Source organism: Poeciliopsis prolifica, unplaced genomic scaffold (assembly GCF_027474105.1).
Source record: "Poeciliopsis prolifica strain line A6 unplaced genomic scaffold, Auburn_PproV2 SCAFFOLD127, whole genome shotgun sequence".
Lineage (NCBI taxonomy): Eukaryota > Metazoa > Chordata > Actinopteri > Cyprinodontiformes > Poeciliidae > Poeciliopsis > Poeciliopsis prolifica.
The window spans coordinates 441444-467500 of NW_026562502.1; the positions used below are offsets into that span (position 1 = coordinate 441444).

At 41.4% G+C, this 26057-nt stretch overlaps 1 protein-coding gene and 1 pseudogene across 1 annotated transcript in view; one reads left to right on the forward strand and one right to left on the reverse strand.

Moving 5' to 3' along the window:
- Positions 1–6218, reverse strand: part of LOC129355231 (coagulation factor XIII A chain-like) — a 21238-nt gene extending 15020 nt beyond the window's left edge. The window contains exons 1-3 of the mRNA XM_055024762.1: positions 5984–6218; positions 5523–5695; positions 5238–5412 (exon numbers count right to left, since the gene is read on the reverse strand). Coding sequence (XP_054880737.1) covers positions 5238–5412; positions 5523–5695; positions 5984–6218 — 583 coding nt within the window. The remainder of the gene's footprint in view (positions 1–5237; positions 5413–5522; positions 5696–5983) is intronic.
- Positions 6217–26057, forward strand: part of LOC129355232 (neuritin-like) — a 21188-nt pseudogene continuing 1347 nt past the window's right edge.

The window sequence follows — 26057 nt, forward strand, 5'->3', positions numbered from 1 at the left end:
GCTGTAGTTTTACAGTGCTGCTGTAGTTTTACAGTGTGCTGTAGTTTTACAGTGCTGCTGTAGTTTTACAGTGTGGCTGTAGTTTTACAGTGCGGTGCTGTAGTTTTACAGTGTTGCTTTAGTTTTACAGTGCTGCTGTAGTTTTACAGTGTTGCTGTAGTTTTACAGTGCTGCTGTAGTTTTACAGTGCTGCTGTAGTTTACAGTGTGGCTGTTGTTTTACAGTGCGGTGCTGTAGTTTTACAGTGTTGCTTTAGTTTTACAGTGTTGCTTTAGTTTTACAGTGCTGCTGTAGTTTTACAGTGCTGCTGTAGTTTTACAGTGCGCTGTAGTTTTTACAGTGTGGCTGTAGTTTTTACAGTGCGGTGCTGTAGTTTTACAGTGTTGCTTTAGTTTTACAGTGTTGCTTTAGTTTTACAGTGCTGCTGTAGTTTTACAGTGCTGCTTTAGTTTTACAGTGCTGCTGTAGTTTTACAGTGCTGCTGTAGTTTTACAGTGTTGCTGTAGTTTTACAGTGCTGCTGTAGTTTTACAGTGTTGCTGTAGTTTTACAGTGTTGCTGTAGTTTTACAGTGTGTTGCTGTAGTTTTACAGTGCTGCTGTAGTTTTACAGTGTTGCTGTAGTTTTACAGTGTTGCTGTAGTTTTACAGTGTTGCTGTAGTTTTACAATGTTGCTGTAGTTTTACAGTGCTGCTGTAGTTTTACAGTGTGCTGTAGTTTTTAAAGTGCTGCTGTAGTTTTACAGTGTGGCTGTAGTTTTTCTGCGGTGCTGTAGTTTTACAATGTTGCTGTAGTTTTACAGTGTTGCTGTAGTTTTACAGTGTTGCTGTAGTTTTTCTGCGGTGCTGTAGTTTTTACAGTGTTGCTGTAGTTTTACAGTGCTGCTGTAGTTTTACAGTGCTGCTGTAGTTTTACAGTGTGGCTGTAGTTTTACAGTGCGGTGCTGTAGTTTTACAGTGTTGCTGTAGTTTTACAGTGCTGCTGTAGTTTTACAGTGTTGCTGTAGTTTTACAGTGTTGCTGTAGTTTTTCTGCGGTGCTGTAGTTTTACAGTGTTGCTGTAGTTTTACAGTGCTGCTGTAGTTTTACAGTGCGGTGCTGTAGTTTTACAGTGTTGCTTTAGTTTTACAGTGCTGCTGTAGTTTTACAGTGCTGCTGTAGTTTTACAATGCTGCTGTAGTTTTACAGTGTGCTGTAGTTTTACAGTGTTGCTTTAGTTTTACAGTGCTGCTGTAGTTTTACAGTGCTGCTGTAGTTTTTACAGTGCGGTGCTGTAGTCTTACAGTGTTGCTTTAGTTTTACAGTGCTGCTGTAGTTTTACAGTGCTGCTGTAGTTTTACGTGCTGCTGTAGTTTTACAGTGTTGCTGTAGTTTTACAGTGCTGCTGTAGTTTTACAGTGTGGCTGTAGTTTTACAGTGCGGTGCTGTAGTTTTACAGTGTGCTTTAGTTTTACAGTGCTGCTGTAGTTTTACAGTGTTGCTGTAGTTTTACAGTGCTGCTGTAGTTTTACAGTGCTGCTGTAGTTTTACAGTGTGCTGTTGTTTTACAGTGCGGTGCTGTAGTTTTACAGTGTTGCTTTAGTTTTACAGTGTTGCTTTAGTTTTACAGTGCTGCTGTAGTTTTACAGTGCTGCTGTAGTTTTACAGTGCTGCTGTAGTTTTACAGTGTGGCTGTAGTTTTACAGTGCGGTGCTGTAGTTTTACAGTTGTGCTTTAGTTTTACAGTGTTGCTTTAGTTTTACAGTGCTGCTGTAGTTTTACAGTGCTGCTTTAGTTTACAGTGCTGCTGTAGTTTTACAGTGCTGCTGTAGTTTTACAGTGTTGCTGTAGTTTTACAGTGCTGCTGTAGTTTTACAGTGTTGCTGTAGTTTTACAGTGTTGCTGTAGTTTTACAGTGCTGCTGTAGTTTTTACAGTGTTTGCTTTAGTTTTACAGTGCTGCTGTAGTTTTTACAGTGTTGCTGTAGTTTTACAGTGCTGCTGTAGTTTTTACAGTGCTGGTAGTTTTACAGTGTTGCTGTAGTTTTACAGTGCGGTGCTGTAGTTTTACAGTGTTGCTTTAGTTTTACAGTGCTGCTGTAGTTTTACAGTGCTGCTGTAGTTTTACAGTGCTGCTGTAGTTTTACAGTGCTGCTGTAGTTTTACAGTGTGGCTGTTGTTTTACAGTGCGGTGCTGTAGTTTTACAGTGTTGCTTAGTTTTACAGTGTTGCTTTAGTTTTACAGCTGCTGTAGTTTTACAGTGCTGCTGTAGTTTTACAGTGCTGCTGTAGTTTTACAGTGTGCTGTAGTTTACAGTGTTGCTGTAGTTTTACAGTGTTGCTTTAGTTTTACAGTGTTGCTTTAGTTTACAGTGCTGCTGTAGTTTTTACAGTGCTGCTTAGTTTTACAGTGCTGCTGTAGTTTTACAGTGCTGCTGTAGTTTTACAGTGTTGCTGTAGTTTTACAGTGCTGCTGTAGTTTTACAGTGTTGCTGTAGTTTTACAGTGTTGCTGTAGTTTTACAGTGCTGCTGTAGTTTTACAGTGTTGCTTTAGTTTTACAGTGCTGCTGTAGTTTTACAGTGTTGCTGTAGTTTTACAGTGCTGCTGTAGTTTTACAGTGCTGCTGTAGTTTTACAGTGTGGCTGTAGTTTTACAGTGCGGTGCTGTAGTTTTACAGTGTTGCTTTAGTTTTACAGTGCTGCTGTAGTTTTACAGTGCTGCTGTAGTTTTACAGTGTTGCTGTAGTTTTACAGTGCTGCTGTAGTTTTACAGTGTGGCTGTAGTTTTTACAGTGCGGTGCTGTAGTTTTACAGTGTTGCTTTAGTTTTACAGTGCTGCTGTAGTTTTACAGTGTTGCTGTAGTTTTACAGTGCTGCTGTAGTTTTACAGTGCTGCTGTAGTTTTACAGTGTGGCTGTTGTTTTACAGTGCGGTGCTGTAGTTTTACAGTGTTGCTTTAGTTTTACAGTGTTGCTTTATTTTTTACAGTGCTGCTGTAGTTTACAGTGCTGCTGTAGTTTTACAGTGCTGCTGTAGTTTTACAGTGTGGCTGTAGTTTTACAGTGCGGTGCTGTAGTTTTACAGTGTTGCTTAGTTTTACAGTGTTGCTTTAGTTTTACAGTGCTGCTGTAGTTTTACAGTGCTGCTTTAGTTTTACAGTGCTGCTGTAGTTTTACAGTGCTGCTGTAGTTTTACAGTGTTGCTGTAGTTTTACAGTGCTGCTGTAGTTTTACAGTGTTGCTGTAGTTTTACAGTGTTGCTGTAGTTTTACAGTGCTGCTGTAGTTTTACAGTGTTGCTGTAGTTTTACAGTGCTGCTGTAGTTTTACAGTGCTGCTGTAGTTTTACAGTGTTGCTGTAGTTTTACAGTGCTGCTGTAGTTTTACAGTGCTGCTGTAGTTTTACAGTGTGGCTGTAGTTTTACAGTGCGGTGCTGTAGTTTTACAGTGTTGCTTTAGTTTTACAGTGCTGCTGTAGTTTACAGTGCTGCTGTAGTTTACAGTGCTGCTGTAGTTTTACAGTGTTGCTGTAGTTTTACAGTGTTGCTGTAGTTTTACGGTGTGGCTGTAGTTTTACAGTGCGGTGCTGTAGTTTTACAGTGTTGCTGTAGTTTTACAGTGTGGCTGTAGTTTTACAGTGCTGCTGTAGTTTTACAGTGTTGCTGTAGTTTTACAGTGCTGCTGTAGTTTTACAGTGTTGCTGTAGTTTTACAGTGTTGCTGTAGTTTTACAGTGCTGCTGTAGTTTTACAGTGTTGCTTTAGTTTTACAGTGCTGCTGTAGTTTTACAGTGTTGCTGTAGTTTTACAGTGCTGCTGTAGTTTTACAGTGCTGCTGTAGTTTTACAGTGTGGCTGTAGTTTTACAGTGCGGTGCTGTAGTTTTACAGTGTTGCTTTAGTTTTACAGTGCTGCTGTAGTTTTTACAGTGCTGCTGTAGTTTTACAGTGCTGCTGTAGTTTTACAGTGTTGCTGTAGTTTTACAGTGCTGCTGTAGTTTTACAGTGTGGCTGTAGTTTTACAGTGCGGTGCTGTAGTTTTACAGTGTTGCTTTAGTTTTACAGTGCTGCTGTAGTTTTACAGTGTTGCTGTAGTTTTACAGTGCTGCTGTAGTTTTACAGTGCTGCTGTAGTTTTACAGTGTGGCTGTTGTTTTACAGTGCGGTGCTGTAGTTTTACAGTGTTGCTTTAGTTTTACAGTGTTGCTTTAGTTTTACAGTGCTGCTGTAGTTTTACAGTGCTGTAGTTTTACAGTGCTGCTGTAGTTTTACAGTGTGGCTGTAGTTTTACAGTGCGGTGCTGTAGTTTTACAGTGTTGCTTTAGTTTTACAGTGTTGCTTTAGTTTTTACAGTGCTGCTGTAGTTTTACAGTGCTGCTTTAGTTTTTACAGTGCTGCTGTAGTTTTACAGTGCTGCTGTAGTTTTACAGTGTTGCTGTAGTTTTACAGTGCTGCTGTAGTTTACAGTGTTGCTGTAGTTTTACAGTGTTGCTGTAGTTTTACAGTGCTGCTGTAGTTTTACAGTGTTGCTGTAGTTTTACAGTGCTGCTGTAGTTTTACAGTGCTGCTGTAGTTTTACAGTGTTGCTGTAGTTTTACAGTGCTGCTGTAGTTTTACAGTGCTGCTGTAGTTTTACAGTGTGGCTGTAGTTTTACAGTGCGGTGCTGTAGTTTTACAGTGTTGCTGTAGTTTTACAGTGCTGCTGTAGTTTTACAGTGCTGCTGTAGTTTTACAGTGTTGCTGTAGTTTTACAGTGTTGCTGTAGTTTTACAGTGCTGCTGTAGTTTTACAATGTGGCTGTAGTTTTACAGTGCGGTGCTGTAGTTTTACAGTGTTGCTGTAGTTTTACGGTGTGGCTGTAGTTTTACAGTGTGGTGCTGTAGTTTTACAGTGTTGCTGTAGTTTTACAGTGCTGCTGTAGTTTTACAGTGTGGCTGTTGTTTTACAGTGCGGTGCTGTAGTTTTACAGTGTTGCTTTAGTTTTACAGTGTTGCTTTAGTTTTACAGTGCTGCTGTAGTTTTACAGTGCTGCTGTAGTTTTACAGTGCTGCTGTAGTTTTACAGTGTGGCTGTAGTTTTACAGTGCGGTGCTGTAGTTTTACAGTGTTGCTTTAGTTTTACAGTGTTGCTTTAGTTTTACAGTGCTGCTGTAGTTTTACAGTGCTGCTTTAGTTTTACAGTGCTGCTGTAGTTTTACAGTGCTGCTGTAGTTTTTACAGTGTTGCTGTAGTTTTACAGTGCTGCTGTAGTTTTACAGTGCGTCTTACAGGTGTTCAGGACGCCGGCGTACACCCAGCACTGAGCAAATGACACCGGCGCTCCGGAGTTGTGGTACTTCTGCAGGATGCTGACGCTTCCCGTCCAGGTCGTTGGCGGCGTTCCCATGGAGAAGTCGTCGCTCCAGTTCCCGATCAACACTCCGTTGTCGTCCTGGGAGTTGATCTGGAGGTCAAAGGTCAGGAAAAAAGCTTTAGTTTACAGGTTGAGACAGAAAACCAACAAAATCTAAATTTGCTTCTTGTTTTGTGGATAAATAAACTGGATGGTCTCACCAGAGCAGATGCAGTACGAACCATTTTGACCACGTCGCCGCGGTTATGGATCGGCATCCTGCAGGCGTCCATGATGTAAATACAGGCGTCCAGGACGCCTTCCTCAAACTGCGACGACAAGCTCTGAATGTTAAGGGCAGATTCGCTGGGATCTGCGGCCCGTCGGACCTCACCTGTCCGTAAACCCAGCCTCACTGCGTCACTTGCTCAGAGGTGCCCATGTAAATCAGACCGGTGGAGTTCAGGACGTACTCAGAGCGTCCGGCGTCATCCGGGTAGAAAACATCATCCTCTGCAACAGAACCCACTCACTCTGGCCCAATCAAACGCCACGCAAATGTTCAGCGACTTTCTCAGAAAACAAGACGATCTCTCAAATAATTGTGGTAAATAGAAAAAGAAAAGAGAAAAATGAAAATAAATGAACTCTTGTCTTCGTGTTTGCTGTCAGACCTTTTGACCTTTGGAAACAGGAAACTCCCACAGGAAGCTCATTACTTCGCTGTACCTGGTTCCAGGGGTTGAACAGCAGGTAAAGTTGGTGTTGGGGTCCTTCTCGGCCACGTACATGCGGTACAAGCCCACGATGGCCTTGGAGCTCGGCGTGACGCCGAGGGAAACCACCGTGTCTTTAGCTGCAACGACCTGACCGGCCCAGGCGGAACCAGAACGCTTCCCGAAGTTCACCACCACCATGGAACGGCTGGAACTCCCGGAAATCATCGTAATCAGTGAGAAGGTTTTTATTCGGCACCTAAAAGAGAAACACTGCATGTTGCTCAACTGATGCGCTTTGATAATATTGATAATGTCGGGATGTTTACCCGACTCGCGTAGCGAAAACTTTTTTTCATTGTGGAAAATCTTCGTGTGAAATCGCGTCCAATAAAAAAGCCTAAAAGAAAGGAAAGATCTGAGATATTATGAAACATAAAGACTTTTTATTATCCTTCGTCTGAATGTGGAAACAGATGCAACCTAAAAACCGAAAACCAGACCAGCTAGCTCGTTCTCTGCTAGCTCGTTTGCAGAGAACGAGCTAGCAGAAAATGAGCTAGCAGAGAATGAGCTAGCAGAGAACGAGCTAGCAGAAAACGAGCTAGCAGAGAACGAGCTAGCAGAGAACGAGCTAGCAGAGAACGAGCTAGCAGAGAACGAGCTACCAGAGAACGAGCTAGCAGAAAACGAGCTAGCAGAAAACGAGTTAGCAGAGAACGAGCTAGCAAAGAACGAGCTAGCAGAAACGCTGAGTCAGCCCAGAATGAGTTTTTCTGCTTTTGGTTCCAGTTTTAATTGAAATGTTACAAAGTAGAAGATGATGCAAAGGAATTTTGGAGTGGGCGTGTCCCTCTGAACGCTGCGCTCTGATGGACAGAAACTCCTCCTGACATCAATGACAGGAAGTAGATTAGAGCCGTACAGGAAGTTTAAAGGTTTGTGACATTATCAGACTCCAAGATGAACAATTTGAATGAAAAACAATGTAATAAACTCCATTATGTAAATGAAATATAATTTAAAGGTTTCTTATAATTTCTTAAATATTTTCTTAGCTGTCTTGAATGTTGCAAACATATTTTTATATTTAAATCTGATTTTCCCTCATTTATTGAGTTGAACATTCATTAGATTTTATTCAATTGTTTAGTTATTTGAAGTGGAAATGTTTATGAAATACATTTGTTTGTATCAATAAAATCTCATTAAGTGATTTATTATTTCTTCGTGAATTAAACTTTCACCTCTGATCTGAACAATAACTCACTGTTTCTGTCCAGAACAACTAATAAAATCATATTTTTATGTTTAAATAAAACAAAATACAATTTTAAATCTTCAGCTTTTATATTTCAGTTTGTTTTCCAGACTCACATTTCCTCCTCCAGATGAACAGAACTGATCAATAAAACGTTGAATCATTAGAATAAAATAAAAGTATTTCAGTAAAGTTTTTCCATCTTTCTGAGTTTCTGCTCTGAATGGTGTTGCTGCTTAAATCGACTCACCGTCCAGACGGAGAGGCGTCGGCCCGACCCGGTTCTGATCCATCGGCGCAGCATCACTTTTTATTCACTGTCTCCACTTCCTGTTTTCATCGAGTCGCTCCAGAGTTTCCTGTCCTTCTGAGGACCGGAGAGCCTAAAACCAACGACACTTTGATTAAAGTCATCAGTTTTTACCTCCAAGGAATTTCAGTGATTGTTGGAATTTTGTTCACTTTTGGTTTTAATTTAAATGAATGAATTTCTGGCATCACTAGAGGAAAATCCTCATAAACAGGAAGTCTGTCATACTGAAGGTGACCTTGACCTTGACCTTGACCTTCGCTGCGTTTTCATCAGCGTTTTACACAAACTCTGCAAAATTACAGGATTTACACAATAAATAAAATATTTAGAAATAAGTTAATTACTTTTCTACAGAAAGTCTGAAATTAAATAATTTTGAGCCAATTTAAATGTGTTTAACTTTGATAATTTATTTGTTTTATAACATTAATAAATAATATTTCTTATTAAATCATTAAAACAAACTGGAGCCGATTTTTTACTGAAGCTTTGAAGCAAATGAAACGTTTCAGGATGAATTCATGTTTTCACGTGGCTGCCATGTTGGATTTTAGGATTTATTTTATGGATTGAAAATAAAAAACAGCTGCACTGAAAGGTTCAGAGAGCCAGAAACAAATATTAATAATGAATGACTTTATTTATTATGCTGCAAAAACCAAGTATTTTTTTTATCTTGTCTCTTAATAAAACAAGACGACCTTACAGGAAAACTTCTTGAATAAAAAATCCTAATTCCACTGGCAGATTTGTTCACTGGTAGAAAATTTCATGTTATTAATGGAGAAAAGTATTTTTATCAATATTTCAGATGATTGGCTTTTAAAAAGCTCCCTATTTCTTGATGAAAAGTTTTGATTTTCTGCTCTCTGATCTTCAGAATCTACATGAAGTAAAACTTGAAGTTTTATGTTTTTGCACCAAGAAGGTTTTGGGTTCAAATATTTCAATCATTTTGGTCAGAGGTCTTCAACATGGGGGTCGTGAGCCATTCGGGGGACAGAGATACTGCAGGGGGGTCAGGATGTTTCACATTTATCAAATAGTTTATTTTTTTATTTGGCTGAAAACTGCTGAGAACCTCAGATTGGTAAATAAAATCAGTTTTATTTACCAAAGCCAGGAACATTAATAATGAAAATAATGGATTTATGAAAGCGGATATTAAACGTCTCGGTCCAGTTGTTCCTCCAGAATGTTCTCGGGTCGCAGTGACCCGTTTCTCTCTGGTCATGTTTAGAGAAGCTGCAGATTTCTACAGAATTCAAATCTGCTGACTCAGTAAAAGTTCCAGCTTCGTTTCCTCCGTTCAGTTCGGTTCGGTCGGGTCCGACTCGCCGCTGATCCTTCCTGTTTTCTACAAAAGTCAGATTAAACCATCCGACAGATCAAAGCTTCAGGTTTTATGTTTCAGATTGATAAGCAAACTGGTTTAAAGGGAAACTCAACCAGTTCATTCATGAACATTGAAATAAAACCTGAACAGAAACACAAACTGATTCTTTGCTCATAATTTATCAGACTGACGTCAAAAAGTGAAGTTGATCAGAAACCAAGAGCCTCTGGTAAACAGCCTGTAGGTTCTGTTAGTGAACATAGTGGTGGCAGCATCATGCTGATGGAACAAAGACCTGGAGGAAAACCTGCAGAAGAGCTGACCCTGGGGTCAAAGTTCAGCTTCCAGCCTGAACATCCAACCAGAGACGTTCTGCTCTAGAATGGGTTGGAACGGCCTAGTCAAAGTCCAGAGCTAAGTGATCTTCTCAGATGTTCATCAGAGAAAACAGGAGAACATTTTGAGGCAGACATATTATTGAGGTTATCTTACAAAATGTGTCATTTTAATGTGGTTCATCAGTTTCATGGATCATAATCAGCTTCTTCATAAATCTAGAGATTCAGTTTGTGTTTCACAATGTGAACAAGATTCCTAATGAACCTCTTAACGTTTATAAATGTTTAATGAGGAAAAAATAGAAAAACTCCGTTGGGTTTTAAAACATGAGCCAAGAAGACTCCTGCAGATACATCTCCTCACCACCAGAGGGCGGTGTTGGCTGGTTAAACAAAATGAATCCATCAGAAAAATAAATACAAGTAACTCTTTTATCTTCTTAGTTTAGTTTTCAGTGAATCGGGAGAAGAACTGATCAGACCAGACAGAAAGGGATAAAAAATGGTTCAAGACTTAATAAAAACAGGAAAATAACAAAATAACTGGAAGCAGAAGTTCCTGCAGTTCCCGTTGTTCACCAGCAGAGGTCACTGATGGCCCCAATCGTCACACGTGGGGCAGGAGGTGAGAGTCTGTCCAGCTGTGTGCAGGCTTCTGATTGGACAGATGGTCCAACGGTAAAAGTCGGGAGACAAGGTCAAACAGACATCACACCTGGTCGCTGCGTGGCTGTGCGGAGTTTGGACCCACGTAGATCCACGCAGCTCACAGGTCTGATCTGTTTTCAAAAACATAAAAAATGATTTATTTTAAGTTTCTGTGTGAAGGGCGGATCTGAGAGATCTGTGTGTGTGTGTCCTTTGTGTGTGCGTGTGTGTGTGCGTGCGTGTGTGTGTGTATGCGTGTGTGTGTGTGTGTTTCTGCTGCAGCGCTGCATCACCTCAGGAAAACATGCGTTAATATGCAGCAGAGCTCCGGATTGTTTCAGATTCTGCTGACGTCAGCAGGAGGAGGAGAGACCCCTCGTTGTGTGTGTATACACACACACACACACACACACACACACACACACACACACACACACACACACACACACACACTGATCTCCCTGAGTGGGTGTGTGTGAGAGATCCTGGTCATTCATTATATCCAGTTTTTCTCTCCTCTCAGGTTTTTGCTTCACATCCGGCTTAAATGTAATCCAATGATTCTGGTTCTGGTTCCGGTTCGGAAAAGATTTACAGTCCAAATGTAAACTTTGTTCCAGATCAAACAGTTTCTGTCCATTCCGACCATGACGGCCCGTTGGAGGAAAACGTAAAGAAAGCTTGTAGTACCACCAGCTGCCTGTGGGGGCGCCGCTGTGTCATCAGATGAGCCTGTTTTCTTCTCTCCTTAATAAATGTCATGTTTCCATCTGTCCTCCAGGAATTGGACTGCAGCGCTGATTCTCTGTTTTTACACTTTATTATTATTAATTTAGTAACGTTTATGTCACGTTTTACTGGGCCGGCCCAACATTGTTTGGGGCCTCGGGCAGAATGTGACAAAGGCCCCCATTGATTAAGAACATCAGCACTCTCAGCTAAAGAGAGGGGCAATTAAATAACCAACAATAACTGTTTGTTTTTGGCTAACATGTATTTATGAATAAGACAAGTTCAAACACAAAAAATTAAACTCACCAGATTGTAGCTCTGTTAACACAACAATAAAAATATTAAGGTTATTCTTTGGATTTTCACAAAGTAAACTTTTGATATTAAAAGATTTATTTTTAAAATGTATAATTTGTTGAAACTATTGCATATAATGTAAAAGTCTCAGAATAAATTAAACATCAAAACGTTTCCTTTGTGTTTTCACAGTTTATTCTATATTATTTTGTTATTCTGGTTTTATAAAATCCTTTTTGTATAACAATTTAATGCAACTAATGACTGAAGTTATGAGTTATGGGCCTAAATATGTGGTTTCAAACTATTATTGGTAAATGATTATTATGTACAAACACTGTTTATTTAAATAATGAAAAATAATCTACTGCTGCCAATACAATTAACACATTTTAATTAATTTAATGAAATACATTCATTTCCATATTAATTACTAAAGTTCAATCCAACTGTTTATTAATAACAATAATTTGATTTGTAGAAGATGAATCATAAATTAGTCTGTAGTTTGTAATGGTTCCATGAGTCAAACTGAAGGGCCTGTGGGCCAAATCCGGCCCATCATAATGTGTTTATGTGGCCCTTAAGGCTCCAGAGGGCCACATAAACACAACTTCAAGACCAGACTGGAGTGCTTAAATATTATTCTGTCAGTCAAATTAAATCAGTTTCATTTATATAAAGTGCCAAATTAGAATGTGGAAAATTGTGAAATATGATTTAATTTTAGAGAAACTGCAACAGTTTGATAATAGATAATTTTATCAATCCATTTTGCAACAACTGGCCCTTTAAAGACCTGCATGATGTTGATGATTCCAAAAAGAAATTTTTTCTTCTGAACAACAGTTTATGATCCTGTTTATTTAATATAAAAATATAATTTCTCTAGGGAAAATAAATACAAACAGCTGAATTTTCCTGCATTGAAAACGATGGGAGAGCAGTAGCCTTGTTTCAGCCAGCTGACTGGCAGTGCTGTGTGACTCTAGGATCCTTAGAGACTCCAGGTTTCTCTGCAGCTTCAGAAAAAGATTTAAAACCAGGGAAAATCAGGAAAACCAAGTAGTGAGTGAAACAACCCTAAGCCTGCAGAAAATAGAACAATTTTAGATTCAGGGAAACAAACATCAAATTACGAGAAAACTAGAAAAATATCCAGCAGGGAGAAACCAGAACCGGAACATTAAGCAGAACCAGAACCAACACTCTGATCTCATGAATGCAGAAACTAAAACCTTCTGCTCTCAAATGTTTTTCTCTTTTCTCTTCAAAACTGATTTTTAATTTTCACATAAAATCAGTGAAAATTAAAATATTCAGATCATTTTAATTCTAAATCTGATTTATAGTTTAATTTATTTCCAGCCTCATATTAAATGAATGATCCTTTAAGTTTTTATAATGTTGGTTGTTTGTCATAATTAACATTTTTGGTTATTTTTGTTTGTGACTCAGTAAATATGATGTTTATTCCAATCGGAACATTTTAGTCATCAGTTCATCTTAAAATAAACCATAAAAAGGGAAACGAGCCTAAAATATGAGGGATGATGGAGGGATGATGGAGGGAGGAGGAGCTTTCTCTCTGTCTTTTCTTTTCTCACTCGGGACGCGTAAAGCGGAGTGAGAGCTGAGCTGGAGAGGAGAGCAGCAGCAGCCCGGAGACTCTGCAGAGGAGCAGAGGAAGAGGAGCAGAGGAAGAGGAGCAGAGGAAGAGGAGCAGAGGAAGAGGAGCAGAGGAAGAGGAGCAGAGGAAGAGGAGCAGAGGGGAGCGGCGGCCAGCAGCGGGGCTCCGCCGCGTGGATTTTGCTGTCTGCGCCTGTTTTTTTGCGTTTTTTGCGGGGAATGTGCGGCTCCTCCTCTGCGGCTGTCCAACTTTGTGAATCCGTCTCCCGGTGAGGCGGAACCAGGATGGGTCTCCTGGTCCTCCAAGTGCCTCTCAGTCCTGCTGGCTCTTCACCTCGGTGAGCACAAAACTTCACATCTTTTCTGTCTCGTTTCTCCTGCAGAGAAACTCTGGTCCTGTTTTCACTGGATGTTTGGTGAATTTATGAAAAATGAATATTTTCCTCCAGTTTGGCTTCAGCTCGTATGAAGCAGCGGAGGCTCGAGAGGCTCCAACGGGCTTCACGTTTACAGTGTGTGTGTGTGTGGTGTGTGTGTGTGTGTGTGTGTGTGTGTTGTGTGTGTGTGTGTGTGTGTGTGTGTGTGTGTGTGTGTGCGTTAACAAGGGGGATGCCCCTCCATATCTCCTCCTCTCTCTTTACTCCTTTCTCCTCCTCTTCCTCCTCTTCCTCTCGTCCCAGGCTGAAGATGTTTTGATGTTTTGTTGTTTATTCATCATAAAAACGTTCAAATGTGAAAATTAAAATCTGCTTCGATCTTGGTTGAACTATTTTTGTTTTTACATTTTACAATCGAAGATGAATTTTGTTTCGTCAGATGAATAACAGGTAGAAGTCCAGGTATTAGACGGTGGATTCCAGGGTTTAGTCGGTGTTCATCCCGCCGCAGTGCGACTGTCCGGAAATAAGAACACCAGAAAAATAATATTATGAATCTAAATTTAATCTACAGCAAAACACAATTAATAAAAACATGTAATTTCCCTCAGAGCGCGCGCGTTGGTGCACGCGCCCGGCTCGTGCACGGCTTCACTCCTTCTTCTGTTTGTTGTAATAATAATAATAGTAATATTAATAACAATAACCGTATATCTGACTACTCTGTCGCCGAGCGGGCCATGCTGGGCCTGCCGGCTCGGTTCGGCTGCAGAACCGAACCGGGTCCCGCGCGCTGCGGCTCCGGACGCTTCGGTTTCAGTTCAGCTGATTTTCTGTTGCGTAATGGAGAGAAGAACCGATTATTCGGTCCCAATGAATCCGAATCCTTTTGTTCAGATTCAGGAGGAAAAATCAGAAACGAGAATCAGTTCGACCCGTTTGGTTCTTTGGTTCCGGTGGAACGGGACTGAAGCTGCGGGACGATGATCGGGACGATGTGCGGGACGATGTGCGGGATTTGCGCAGAGGGATCGAATAAAATCGACCGAATGTCCTGGATTAGAAATCAGCCCTGATCGGGACTGATCCGGTTCTCTGAGTCCGGATCCCCGCAGTCTGGTTCGGTTCCGATTCGGCCTCAGCCGAACCTTTAAAATACATGAAAACGGAGAAAATTCAGTTTTACATGGAAAAACTGTTAAAACCTGAAGCTTCATGTGGATTTAATGACTGAAAGAAAAATGAAAAATGATCATGTTTTCACAGAAAAAGAAAGAAAAAAATCCAAACAGGGAAAAAAATGAATTTAAGCAAAAATATTAAATATCTGAATGTTTATGATGCAGGAAAATATCGCTGTGCATTAATGGTGGGTGTGTCCGCGTGGAACACGCTGCTGTGTGTGTGTGTGTGTGTGTGTGTGTGTGTGGTGTGTGTGTGTGTGTGTGTGTGTGTGTGTGTGTGTGTGTGTGTGTGTGTGGTGAATGAGTGCTCGATGGGAGGCGCGAAACGAAAATAAAATCTAAACGAATAAATAAAGCCCGTGCGCGCCCCCGCGGTGCGCGGGACCGTCTTGGTTTCATTGGACGGAAATAAATGGGAATTTTTTTCCAACATTCCCAGTTTGATTCTGGAAGCAGGAGAGAGAGAGAGAGAGAGAGAGAGAGAGAGAAGAGAGAGAGAGGAGAGAGAGAGAGAGAGAGAGAGAGAGAGAGAGAGAGAGAGAGAGAGAGAGGAGAGAGAGAGAGAGAGAGAGATCAGGATCTGTAACTTCAGAAGAAAATGAAATATTTTCTACAGATTCATTAAACATTAAAGTTCTGAGGAAAATTCAGTAAATGAACCCTTTATTATCATTGTTATAATAATAATAATCATAATAATAATAATTGTTAATATTATTATCATTATGAACACGCTGAGCTGCAGGATTCCTGCGGTTGCAGCGACAGATGATGACGTAATGCCTTCACTCATTCATCCACTTTAATGTCTAATAAAATGACGTCACATGCAGCAAACATGAGAAACATGTTTTAAAAAGGGATTTATTGAGATTTAAACATTTATTAATATTTGTTCTAAAACTATTAACATTAGAAATGAGATAAATGATCATTTTTAGTTTATTGAGAATCTAACATTCATCTCCTTTTATGCCGTTTCTTCACTCTAAAGCCTCCAAATTCACATTTATTAATGGTTTCATTTTCTTTTAATGTTTAGCAGAAAATTATTTAAACTTTATGTTGATTTTTCTGTATTTTCATTTTAACACTACAATGAAAACTTCACACAGAAATAATGATAAATTAAAAATAATCATGTTTTCAAACATAAATTTAATTTAATTAATTTCACTGTAAATAATTAATAAGCTGAGCCTCAATTTAACGACCTGCACTAAAAACTCTCTAATTAGAGCAAATTAATTAAAGTGACAGAAGTTCATTATTTTGGCCGTTTGTTCATAAATACAAAAATCTGTAAAGTGTCACAATAAGGTTAAAATATAAAATATAAATCATTAAAATCATTCATTCGGAGCTAGAAATATTTTTTCTCCCTTAAGTAACACAAAGAAAAATTGAATTAGAATCAAATGTTGAAATGAATCAAATCCTGAAACTTTAATGTTTCACTTTATCATCCTAGAAATAAAATAATAATAAAAAGATTCACAGCGGATTAAAAATAATTCAATAAGTGAAAATTGTATTTAAATAAAATATAAGCTTCATTGAGTTTTTCCTAAACGAACAAAGTTTTATAGCATAAAACATTTTGAACATTTTAAAACAATCAAAAAGGTTTTAAAATTTGAACCAAACAAAGAAGTTCAATTACAAAGAGTAAAAATATTAAAACATTTGAAGAGGCGAATAAATACTGAAAAATAATTTTTTGCCTCAATTAGCCAAAATGTTTTAATAATTAAATATAATAAATGAAAATATAATTTAGAAACAGTAAAAAATATTCAGCAACAACAAAAAAGAGAAAATATGAAGAGTGAAAAATGATTTGTAATGTTTCATAAATCTGTGATTCCCTGAACTTACATTAAAATTAAGAAATTTTAATATCTGAGCTTCAACTATTAATAAGTTAAATTAATATTTATTGATACTGATCAGATCCTCGATCAGCTGATCAGTTTTTCTTCTAACAGAAACTTTTTCTCTGAAGCGTCTCAACAACAAACGTCCGTTTTAAAACCTCACTTCCTGTTAAAAATGTTTAAAATATATGAAAAAAAACTTTATGGATTTGGATCAGTTTTACTTTTGACATCAGAAAATAGAAATCTGTCCGAAGATTTAAAACCTTTAAAACGTTTAAAATATTTATAACCATTTCTGGTTTATTTTTGTCATTTCCAGTTAGCAACCAGTTAGTGACCAGTTAGTGACCAGTTAGTGACCAGTTAGTGACCAGTTAGCGACTAGTAAGTGACCAGTTAGCGACCAGTTAGTGACCAGTAAGCGACCAGTTAGCAACCAGTAAGTGACCAGTTAGCGACTAGTTAGCAACCAGTAAGTGACCAGTAAGCGACCAGTTAGCAACCAGTAAGTGACCAGTTAGCGACCAGTTAGTGACCAGTAAGCGACCACTTAGTGACCAGTAAGCGACCAGTTAGTGACCAGAAAGCGACCAGTTAGTGACCAGTTAGCAACCAGTAAGCGACCAGTTAGTGACCAGTTAGCAACCAGTAAGTGACCAGTTAGCGACCAGTTAGTGACCAGTAAGCGACCAGTTAGTGACCAGTTAGTGACCAGTTAGCGACCAGTTAGCAACCACTTAGTGACCAGTTAGCAACCAGTTAGTAACCAGTTAGTGACCAGTTAGCGACCAGTTAGCAACCAGTAAGTGACCAGTTAGTGACCAGTTAGTGACCAGTTAGCGACCAGTTAGCAACCACTTAGTGACCAGTTAGCAACCAGTTAGTAACCAGTTAGTGACCAGTTAGCGACCAGTTAGCAACCAGTTAGTGACCAGTTAGCGACCATTTAGCAACCAGTTAGTGACCAGTTAGCGACCAGTTAGTGACCGGTAAGCGACCAGTTAGTGACCAGTTAGCAACCAGTTAGTGACCAGTTAGCGACCAGTTAGTGACCAGTTAGCGACCAGTTAGCAACCAGTTAGTGACCAGTTAGCGACCAGTTAGCAACCAGTAAGCGACCAGTTAGCGACCAGTTAGCAACCAGTTAGTGACCAGTTAGCGACCAGTTAGTGACCAGTTAGCGACCAGTTAGCAACCAGTAAGCGACCAGTTAGCGACCATTTAGCAACCAGTAGCGACCAGTTAGCGACCAGTTAGTGACCAGTTAGCAACCAGTTAGTGACCAGTTAACCAGTTAGCAACCAGCAAGCGACCAGTAGCGACCATTTAGCAACCAGTTAGTGACCAGTTAGTGACCATTAAGCAACTAGTTAGTGACCAGTTAGCGACCAGTTAGTGACCAGTTAGCGACCAGTAGTGACCAGTTAGCAACCAGTAAGTGACCAGTTAGCGACCAGTTAGCGACCAGTTAGCCAGTTAGCGACCAGTTAGCAACCAGTAAGCGACCAGTTAGCGACCAGTTAGCAACCAGTTAGCGACCAGTTAGCGACCAGTTAGTGACCAGTTAGCAACCAGTTAGTGACCAGTTAGCGACCAGTTAGCAACCAGTAAGCGACCAGTTAGCGACCATTTAGCAACCAGTTAGTGACCAGTTAGTGACCATTAAGCAACTAGTTAGTGACCAGTTAGCGACCAGTTAGTGACCAGTTAGCGACCAGTTAGTGACCAGTTAGCAACCAGTAAGTGACCAGTTAGCGACCAGTTAGTGACCAGTTAGCGACCAGTTAGCAACCAGTTAGCAACCAGTTAGCGACCAGTTAGCGACCACTTAGTGACCAGTTAGCAACCACTTAGCAACCAGTTAGCAACCAGTTAGCGACCACTTAGTGACCAGTTAGCAACCACTTAGCAACCAGTTAGCAACCAGTTAGCAACCAGTTAGTGACCAGTTAGCAACCAGTTAGTGACCAGTTAGCGACCAGTTAGCAACCAGTAAGTGACCAGTTAGCGACCAGTTAGTGACCAGTAAGCGACCAGTTAGTGACCAGTTAGCGACCAGTTAGCAACCAGTTAGTGACCAGTTAGCAACCAGTTAGTAACCAGTTAGTGACCAGTTAGCGACCAGTTAGCAACCAGTTAGTGACCAGTTAGCGACCAGTTAGCAACCAGTTAGTGACCAGTTAGCGACCAGTTAGTGACCAGTTAGCGACCAGTTAGTGACCAGTTAGCAACCAGTTAGTGACCAGTTAGCGACCAGTTAGTGACCAGTTAGCGACCAGTTAGCAACCAGTTAGTGACCAGTTAGCGACCAGTTAGCAACCAGTAAGCGACCAGTTAGCGACCAGTTAGCAACCAGTTAGTGACCAGTTAGCGACCAGTTAGTGACCAGTTAGCGACCAGTTAGCAACCAGTAAGCGACCAGTTAGCGACCATTTAGCAACCAGTTAGCGACCAGTTAGCGACCAGTTAGTGACCAGTTAGCAACCAGTTAGTGACCAGTTAGCGACCAGTTAGCAACCAGTAAGCGACCAGTTAGCGACCATTTAGCAACCAGTTAGTGACCAGTTAGGCCATTAAGCAACTAGTTAGTTACCAGTTAGTGACCAGTTAGTGACCATTTAGCAACCAGTTAGTGACCAGTTAGCGACCAGTTAGTGACCAGTAGCGACCAGTTAGCGACCATTTAGCAACCAGTTAGTGACCAGTTAGTGGCCATTAAGCAACTAGTTAGTTACCAGTTAGTGACCAGTTAGTGACCATTTAGCAACCAGTTAGTGACCAGTTAGCGACCAGTTAGCAACCAGTAAGCGACCAGTTAGCGACCATTTAGCAACCAGTTAGTGACCAGTTAGTGGCCATTAAGCAACTAGTTAGTTACCAGTTAGTGACCAGTTAGTGACCATTTAGCAACCAGTTAGTGACCAGTTAGCAACCAGTTAGTGACCAGTTAGTGGCCATTAAGCACTAGTTAGTTACCAGTTAGTGACCAGTTAGCGACCATTTAGCAACCAGTTAGTGACCAGTTAGCGACCAGTTAGTGACCAGTAAGCGACCAGTTAGTGACCAGTTAGCAACCAGTTAGTGACCAGTTAGCGACCAGTTAGTGACCAGTTAGCGACCAGTTAGCAACCAGTTAGTGACCAGTTAGCGACCAGTAGCAACCAGTAAGCGACCAGTTAGCGACCATTTAGCAACCAGTTAGTGACCAGTTAGCGACCAGTTAGTGACCAGTTAGCGACCAGTTAGCAACCAGTAAGCGACCAGTTAGCGACCAGTTAGCAACCAGTTAGCGACCAGTTAGCGACCAGTTAGTGACCAGTTAGCAACCAGTTAGTGACCAGTTAGCGACCAGTTAGCAACCAGTAAGCGACCAGTTAGCGACCAGTTAGCAACCAGTTAGTGACCAGTTAGTGGCCATTAAGCAACTAGTTAGTTACCAGTTAGTGACCAGTTAGTGACCATTAAGCAACTAGTTAGTGACCAGTTAGCGACCAGTTAGTGACCAGTTAGCGACCAGTTAGTGACCAGTTAGCAACCAGTTAGTGACCAGTTAGCGACCAGTTAGTGACCAGTTAGCGACCAGTTAGCAACCAGTTAGCAACCAGTTAGCGACCAGTTAGCAACCACTTAGTGACCAGTTAGCAACCAGTTAGCAACCAGTTAGCAACCAGTTAGCGACCAGTTAGCGACCACTTAGTGACCAGTTAGCAACCAGTTAGCAACCACTTAGCGACCAGTTAGCAACCAGTTAGCAACCAGTTAGTGACCAGTTAGCAACCAGTTAGTGACCAGTTAGTGACCAGTTAGCAACCAGTTAGCCGTTTAGCCCAAATATTTGTGTATTTTTGTGACTCAACTTTTAACAGAAACTTTGCAGATTTTTATATATTAAATATGTAAAACATTTTAATGAAAATGTGATCGTCTGCCTTGAGCAAGCAGCCAATCCAGGAGCTCCATTCCGTTTCCTTGGCTCTGATTGGCTGCAGCTCCAAGAGCAGACACTAGCTGGTCTGCTAGTGCTCCAGCGGTTCCACTGAGTGTAACCCTAACCCTAACCCTCATGTTTGGTGTTTTAATGATCAAAACAATCAGAAATAATCAGCTTCACCAGAATCAGGTATTAATTCTTCACACAGCGCCACCTGCTGACAGAACAGAGCAGCTTTGTGTCTTTAAATAAACGCCCCTGCAAATTAAACCGTTTAGAATTCTCTAGCTTTTATTTTGAAACCACTTCCTGTTACTGTTTTGTAGCCCCGCGTTCCTCAGGGAGCCTCAGGGAGTTTCAGATGTTTTCCTGATGCTGCATGCAGGACGCCCCCCTCCCTGACCTCTGACCTCGCTAACAGCCGTGTCTCATCCGACACGTCAAGCCGTGTTGGTTCATCATGTAGCGGAGCGGAACCGGACAGCAGCCGGTTCTTAACCAAACCAATCAATCAGAACGATCCGGAGCTTAACGAACCACGAGCGCACTGTACGTCTGTGTGTGTGTGTGTGTGTGTGTGTGTGTGTGTGTGTGTGAGAGGGTGTGTGTGTGTGTGTTGTGTGTGTGCGTGTGTGTGTGTGAGAGGGTGTGTGTGTGTGTGTGTGTGTGTGTGTGTGTGTGTGTGTGTGTGAGAGGGTGTGTGTGTGTGTGTGTGTGTGTGTGTGCGTGCGTGCGTGCGTGCGTGTGTGTGTGTGTGCGTGTGTGTGTGTGTGTGAGAGGGTGTGTGTGTGTGTGTGCGTGCGTGCGTGCGTGCGTGTGTGTGTGTGCGCGTGTGTGTCAGTGAACGAGGAGGCGGCCGACCCGCCTGGTTACCCGTCGGGTCCTGAACATCCAGCTGAGCTGCTGAATGTCTCAACATGAGCGAGTCGGTTCTGATCCCGAGAGCCGGTCAGACCGGGTCAGAACCCAGAGAGACCCGACCGGGTCAGAACCCAGAGACCCGACCGGGTCAGAACCAGTAAAATGCTCCAGTTACTGATAGAAAATGTCCAGGCAGAACATGGAGTAAAGGTTTTTCAGTAGATGAACATCATCCCTCCATCCATCATTCATCCATTCATCCACTGAAACTTCAAAGCTTCTGCTAACGATAATAAAACCTTTTTTATGCCTTTGTTCTTTCATTTGTCCAGATAAATTTCAAATTTCATTTCAGCTTGTAAAAGCATCTGGGAGTGAAAACTTTTCACAGGTTCTGTTTCGTCTTTTTACTTTCTGACGGATTCCAGGAAGATGTTGTTTTTTCTCTGACGGTTTTTCCCAGCATCCTTCACTCTCTACTCTGATAACTCTGTTTTTATTCTCTGAAGGAAATTCATCTTTTTACAGACGAAAACCTCTGAGTTCAGAACTGTTATTATGTCTAATGTGATTAACAATCAATGCGTGTTTTCAACCTTTGACATAAAACAGAAATGACTCAATCAGCGATCCATAAAATGTTTTCTGTTAAATAGACGGATTCATTCCTGATCAAAGTTTGATCGTTGTGTCTCAGCTCCAGTGTTGCTGCAGACGATGTTTAAACGGTTTAATGTTTTAACGGTTTGGTGTTTTAAGTGTTTGGTGTTTTATGCTCTGGTCTCTCGCAGTTCCCCTGCTGCTGCAGACGGTTCTGGTCGGTGCTGCTGAATGCGACTCGGTGTTCAAAGGTTTCTCCAACTGTCTGATTCGGTTGGGGGACGAAATGGCCAACTATCCCAGGACCTGGACGACAGAGAGAGTCTGAACAAGATCTGCACGTAAGTTCAGCTCAGACACACCAGAACCAGAGATGACCTCCTGACCTCACTAGAAATACTTTCACATTTAAAGTTTATCTGATTGAAAGACGAATCGTTTGAAGCCAGACTTCCTGTTATTGATTCATTAAACTGTTTGACAGTGAAAAGGCGTAAAGGTAAAACCCAGAACCACCTTAAAGCTGCTGCTGGTTCATTTACGCTTTAAATCTCTGAGCCCAAGATTTCAGTTTAAAACATTTAACTGAGATTCTGATGTCAGAATAAAGAAAACAGATTCTAGTTATCAGTCAGAGACGCTTCAGATCAAACAATATGAGGACAGGGGGTTACCCCCCATCACCCAGGGGGTGGGGGGGGGCACCAGATGGCAAACTGCCCCCCTTGCCCCCCATGCCCCTCCCCTCCCCAGTGACTCAAACACATGATTTTTTAATGCAGTGACTGCTCCATCACAGAGCTGCTGAGGCGTGGCAGGAGGAGGAGTGTGTGGGGTGTTAATACGCCTCCTCACACACACACACACACACACACACACACACACACACCACACACACACACACACACACACACAGGCGTTAATTGCTCTGAGATGTATCTTGGACACGGCTCGGGTCAGCAGGTCAACATCAATAAGAGCAGATTGGAAGATTGGATTAGATACGGTGTGTGTGTGTGTGTGTGTGTGTGTGTGTGTGTGTGTATGTGTGTGTGTGTGTGTGTGTGTGTGTCAGCACGCGTCGCTCAGCCGGCTGGTGTCACATTTACATGAACTGCGCTGCGGAAAGCGATGAAGAGGAGATGATTAAAAAGGAGGAAGACAAAGAAATGCAGCAGAAAATATGCAGGCAAATAAATAGGAGGCAGAAAATGAGGCCAGAGAGTAAAAATATATTTAGACGCGAAATCGTGAGGCGGACAGCGGAGTATGAATAAAACATTAAACCAGGAGAGACAGAGGAGAAAACTGAGAAACTGGATTTTATCCCGGGTTTTTGACTCGACTCAGGATTTAATGTGAACCAAAGATGGGATTTAAATCAAGCAGCTGAAACGTCTTGAACGGCCAGGGGGCGAAAGGACCAGAACGTCACGCAGCCAATCGCCTCACTAAGTAGCTTTAATGGAGTCACTGGTTGTGTTGGGCCTCCAGGGGGCGCTGTGGCGGACCACCACAGCGCCCCCTGGAGTCACTCACTGAGCTGCTCTACGATCTCACAAACACTTCCTGGATTCTAACTGGGATTATAACATTAATCTGAGTTTACGACACGTAAAAATAAAATAATCAGCTTCTTAACATGAGAGTTCAACGTGATTTTCACCAAAGTTATTTGGTTTGTTGCAGAAACAATAACTTTTCCCCAAATTCCAACTTTGCTGTAAAGCCTCAGTCATCAGCGTAGAATAAATTAGTCCAGGTTTTCATCAACAAAGCTGCAGTTTTCCAACACTAAAGTTATTTTTTCACTAAAAATCTCATCATTGGACAGAATAATCCAGAACATGGAACCAGAATAATCCAGAACATGGAACCAGAATAATCCAGTTCCAATGGTTCTGTAATCGGACCAGTAAGGTGTTACTGGTGTCGAGGCTCTGACCAGTCTCTGGTGTTTGGTTTAGTTTTTCTTTCTGAAATGTTTGAATTAAACGTTTAAAGTGGCGCCACTGATCCAGTCAGACCAGAACCATCCGGATCTCATTAGAGGTTCAAACGGATTAGAGCTGAATTATTCATGTTTAGATTAAATATTCTCAGCTGAAGTGGCGCTGCCAGCGTGAACTAGTTCACTCGTCAATATTTTATTAGGTGGAGGTTCCTAAAATATTTTAAATGTGTGAAGATGAGGTCGTCATGTTCGCTCCGTTTCTTGTTTGAAGGCGATAGTTTCACCAAAACTGCTTTAATTTGAGATGTTAGAGAAATTCAATCTAATTGATTTTTAATCGTATTGTAGTTAGACTGCAGTTTATTGTTTGTTGAGTCTCCTCAGCGATCTGAATAAAATGTTTTTAGATTGTAATATTATGATCTGCCTCCTACATTATAGCACTTTAAAAAACACACAGCATCTCTCCGCTGCTGAGCCACAGTCTCTGAAATGTGTTTCTGTGCTGAAGGGAAACTGCAGTAAGTTGGACTCCATCAAGTCGATGAAGTCCAGAAGGTTTTCATTGCTGGCTTTGGATCGGCCACCAGCCTGGGCTCTGAGTGGTTTAGCGGCGGCTTCCCACTCCAGTCAAAAGACCTGCAGTGCTAATGGTTTCTGTTTTCTCTCGCCAGTTACTGGGATAACTTCCATTCCTGTGCCACGACGGCGCTGGCCGACTGCCAGGAGGGGGCGGGACGGACCTCTGGGAGAAACTGAAAAAGGAGTCCCGCAACCTGAATTTCCGTGGGAGTTTGTTTGAACTGTGTGGCGGCGGAAACGGCGCGGCCAGATCCGCCAGGGGCCTCGGCCTGCTGCTCACCGCCCTGCCCACCGTACTGACATGGCTGGCGTTTTAACAGGAAGAGAAGAAACACAAAGTTACAGAAGTAAAACACAAGACGATACGTCCAACTGATAAAACATAATTTAGAAACAGTGAAAGCTACTCCTCCATGCTGAAAACACCACGTCCAGGACCGAGTTTGCATTCATCAGAAGAAAACAGCAGAATTGGATCTTTGGTGGCGCTTCGGCAGCCTGGTTGGCCCAGAGGGAGAGACAGCTCGTCCAATCACACGCCACCTCACCCAGAGGTCAATAACATGAAATATTCAACACGCCATTGACCTGAAATGAAGACAATGATGAAATTTTGATGGCAACTCGCCAACTTACAATTGTGGAATTACATCGTATTAAAGTCAGCCATGAATTATTGATGCTGAGTCGGCCAGGCCTCACCGGCCGGCGCGGTGCTGACACGCCATCAGGACGGATAGTCGGGCCGCCATTTAGCCTGAGGAACTAATTCATGTGACTCCACACAATCAATAAAACAAGCCACGGCATCGAGCCGGTCCAGAGCCGCCGGTCCAGAGCCGCCGGTCCAGAGCCGCCGCTACGGATGGCTTCTCGTTTTTAATGGCAGCAGGTTGACTCAGCAGCAGACGGGACGTTAGCCAAATGTTTGCTGTGCTAGCGGTTAGCATGCAGAGGCTGGGGTCACACCAGCTATCAGAACCCTAACCCTAATAATTACAGTCTGGAGTGGTGACAGGACTCACCTTTGACCTGAGCAGATTAGACCCACACGTTCCTAAATTTAAGTTAAAATAAAGACATTGCATTTGGTAAAAACACTTTCTGATGCCAGTTCAGTAGAACGCATTCTGCGGTTTCTGGTGAGACCGCGGCCGCTTGGCGTAAGGTTTACTGTGGGAGAAACAACAGATCAGCTAAGAAAGTCTCAGCATTTCAGGAAATGGGCATAAGATATTAAAATAATCATTTTTACATCATTTATGATGAGAAAACTAAAGGTAAAGTTAATTTTGTACAAGATCAACTGAGCTAGCCAGTGCTAAATGCAGCTAAAGTTTGTCCAGAGTACGTCATGGTTAGCTTGAGCAGTATTTGTTTTATTAAACTTTAATATCTGACAGGAGCGACGCTGCAATGTATCAACAATCTGACATTGAAGCAGATTTAAAGAAAACATTTCACATTTTGAGACAAATGTGCTAGCATCTAAACCTGATGCTGTCATTTTATCATGCAAGTTTGATTCACATTTAGCTAATGTTAGCTTAAATATTGAATCACAAAGTAAACCTAAGAAGGCCAGTTCAGCTAAGGTTTTAGATAATCACTTAAAATGGCTCATTAGTTTACCGAGCTGATCAGACCAGAGGAACAACTAGCTTATGTTAAGCTAGCAACATTCAGAGAAGAATTGGGGATTTTAGTTCAATCAGATAATATATCAACTAAATCATAGTCAGGTTAGCTAACTTCTGGTTTAATAAATAAACAACACTTATGTGTTTTCTAGTTGACCAGCAGCTAGTTTAGCTGTTAGCAGCTAAATCAGGTGTATTTTGTCTAGATTAGGCTGGATTAAATAACATTCTGAATTACATATAAACCAGAACATTTGGTCTTGTTAACCTAAATTTAAAATAATATGGGTTGCTTAAATTTGATCAAATGGATAAATTAAACTTTTTGGTTTTGTGACGTTAGCTAGCAGTAGCTAGCTAGTGTTTCAAACCTCTGTTTTGAGGTTTGAAACACTAGCCTGTTAGCGTAAGCTTCTGTTGCCTTTGATTACTCATAGAAGAGTAACAAATATGTTTAGATTTGTCAAAATATGTGGG